This window comes from Melampsora larici-populina, assembly GCF_000204055.1.
Source record: "Melampsora larici-populina 98AG31 unplaced genomic scaffold MELLAscaffold_39, whole genome shotgun sequence".
NCBI classification, from domain to species: domain Eukaryota; kingdom Fungi; phylum Basidiomycota; class Pucciniomycetes; order Pucciniales; family Melampsoraceae; genus Melampsora; species Melampsora laricis-populina.
In genome coordinates, this window is record NW_006768803.1 from 691,830 (window position 1) to 693,409 (window position 1,580).

General features: G+C 42.7%; 1 protein-coding gene across 1 annotated transcript; it reads right to left on the bottom strand.

Annotated features, from left to right (window-relative positions):
- Positions 1 to 212: 212 nt before the first annotated feature.
- On the bottom strand, positions 213 to 1,304 carry MELLADRAFT_123729 (uncharacterized protein; the record flags this gene model as incomplete). Its single annotated transcript, XM_007413886.1, has 7 exons — positions 213 to 364; positions 454 to 459; positions 565 to 600; positions 720 to 788; positions 878 to 913; positions 990 to 1,053; positions 1,152 to 1,304. The coding sequence occupies 7 exons, from the start codon at positions 1,302 to 1,304 to the stop codon at positions 213 to 215; spliced, it is 516 nt and encodes a 171-aa protein (XP_007413948.1).
- Between the last annotated feature and the right edge of the window lie 276 nt (positions 1,305 to 1,580).

Below are 1,580 nucleotides of genomic sequence, written 5' to 3' on the forward strand. Positions count from 1 at the left end.
ATAAACATAGGTAAAAAGCTAGAACAATGGAAGTATTATGCGTTATTATTCGTATATCATTCAACTCATTCAGCTAAGACAACAACCGCAGACATGATCCGACATGTAAGGAATGAAGCACCTGCTCGATAATGAAAAGTGTATACGTGAGAATTCCTGAGAGACAGAAATACGAGACATCGCGTCCCTGATAGAGAGCATTCGGTCATCTTTCACAAAACAAGAAGTTGGATCCCAGCAATAGTAGCAGAGAGCAAGAGTCCGTAGAGGGTTGAACCACTCGGTTTGTTCTGAGGTGAAGATGTACTTTTGTGCGTGTCGTTGGAGGGAGGTGGACTCGTTACTGAGACTGTGTTGTTGGTACCTGAAGAGGGTTTTTTTTGATACAAGTATGATATAAAAAGTTAAAATCAGATACTGGGGTGGATGTAAAGTTACCTCCGGAGTACATACCAGAGGCTGATTACCACGAAAAGGTAAGTAATACGACAATCCAATGAGGAAAGCAAGGGGTCAATTAATCGCATGTTGAGATCAATGTGAATTTAACTCGACTTTACGTACTTGGCTGAGACTGAGAGGGGGCACTTTCGGTCCTCACTGATCGTCAAAATGATGCGTCATTATTGATATTTTTTAAGGAGAAGAATATGCGCAATCTTCTGAGTCAGAATCATTCATTCTTATCCCAAAGATTTGATAGATTAGATATCACAAACCTGGACCTGGATTGGTGCTTAGATTCTTTGCAGGTTCAGAGAACGGGGCCGCGTCAAAAACACCAGGTGCTGTTAAAGTTAATTGTTTTGTCCATTCAGTTTTGTCAGGACATAGTATCGTTCATCGATCGACATCCGGGTCACCTGATAGTACGTACCAGGTCGAGAAGAGTCGGTTGTAGAGGCGTTACTCGCTATAATGACGGGTATCCCATGTTGAAACGCAACGATGAACGTCTTGCCGCAGAATGATCAAGTGAATGTTCTTACTTGAAGAGTTTGCATAATCAGTCGAACTATCCCCGGCATCAGTTCGATCATCGACCAATTTGAACTACACTCGGTCCATTTCCAATCGAAGACGCCCAAAGTGTAAATGTATTAGTTGTTGATATCTTGAGTCGCTCAGAATCATAGAGAGAAGTTGCTGACGTGGGTACCGTCGGATGGAGTGCCTCCCGCACTATTGGTTGAAGCGCTTGCGGACCTATCAGTGGAGGTGCTTCCAACCGTTTGCTCGCCTGCCAGAGTCAGAGAGACTGAAGCGCTAAGTAATAGTGACAAAAGAAGTAAAGCTTGGACCATCTTGACACTGTTCGACAAGCGAGTTAGTTAAGCAAAGGGTACAAAAGAATTGAAAAGACAAGATGTACAACTTGCGAGTGAGGACGGTGTTAAACTGGGTGAATTATAGTAGTTATCGTTGATCAGGAGGTGAATGATGATGACATACGAAAGTATGTAGCTGGAGGGAAGGTGAAACAAAACCGAAAATTTTGATCACTGATTTGATTTATGTATGGAGCGCTTCACTGGTGGGAATGCTTCATGTGCTGTTTAACTTTTCCACACTTCAATTGA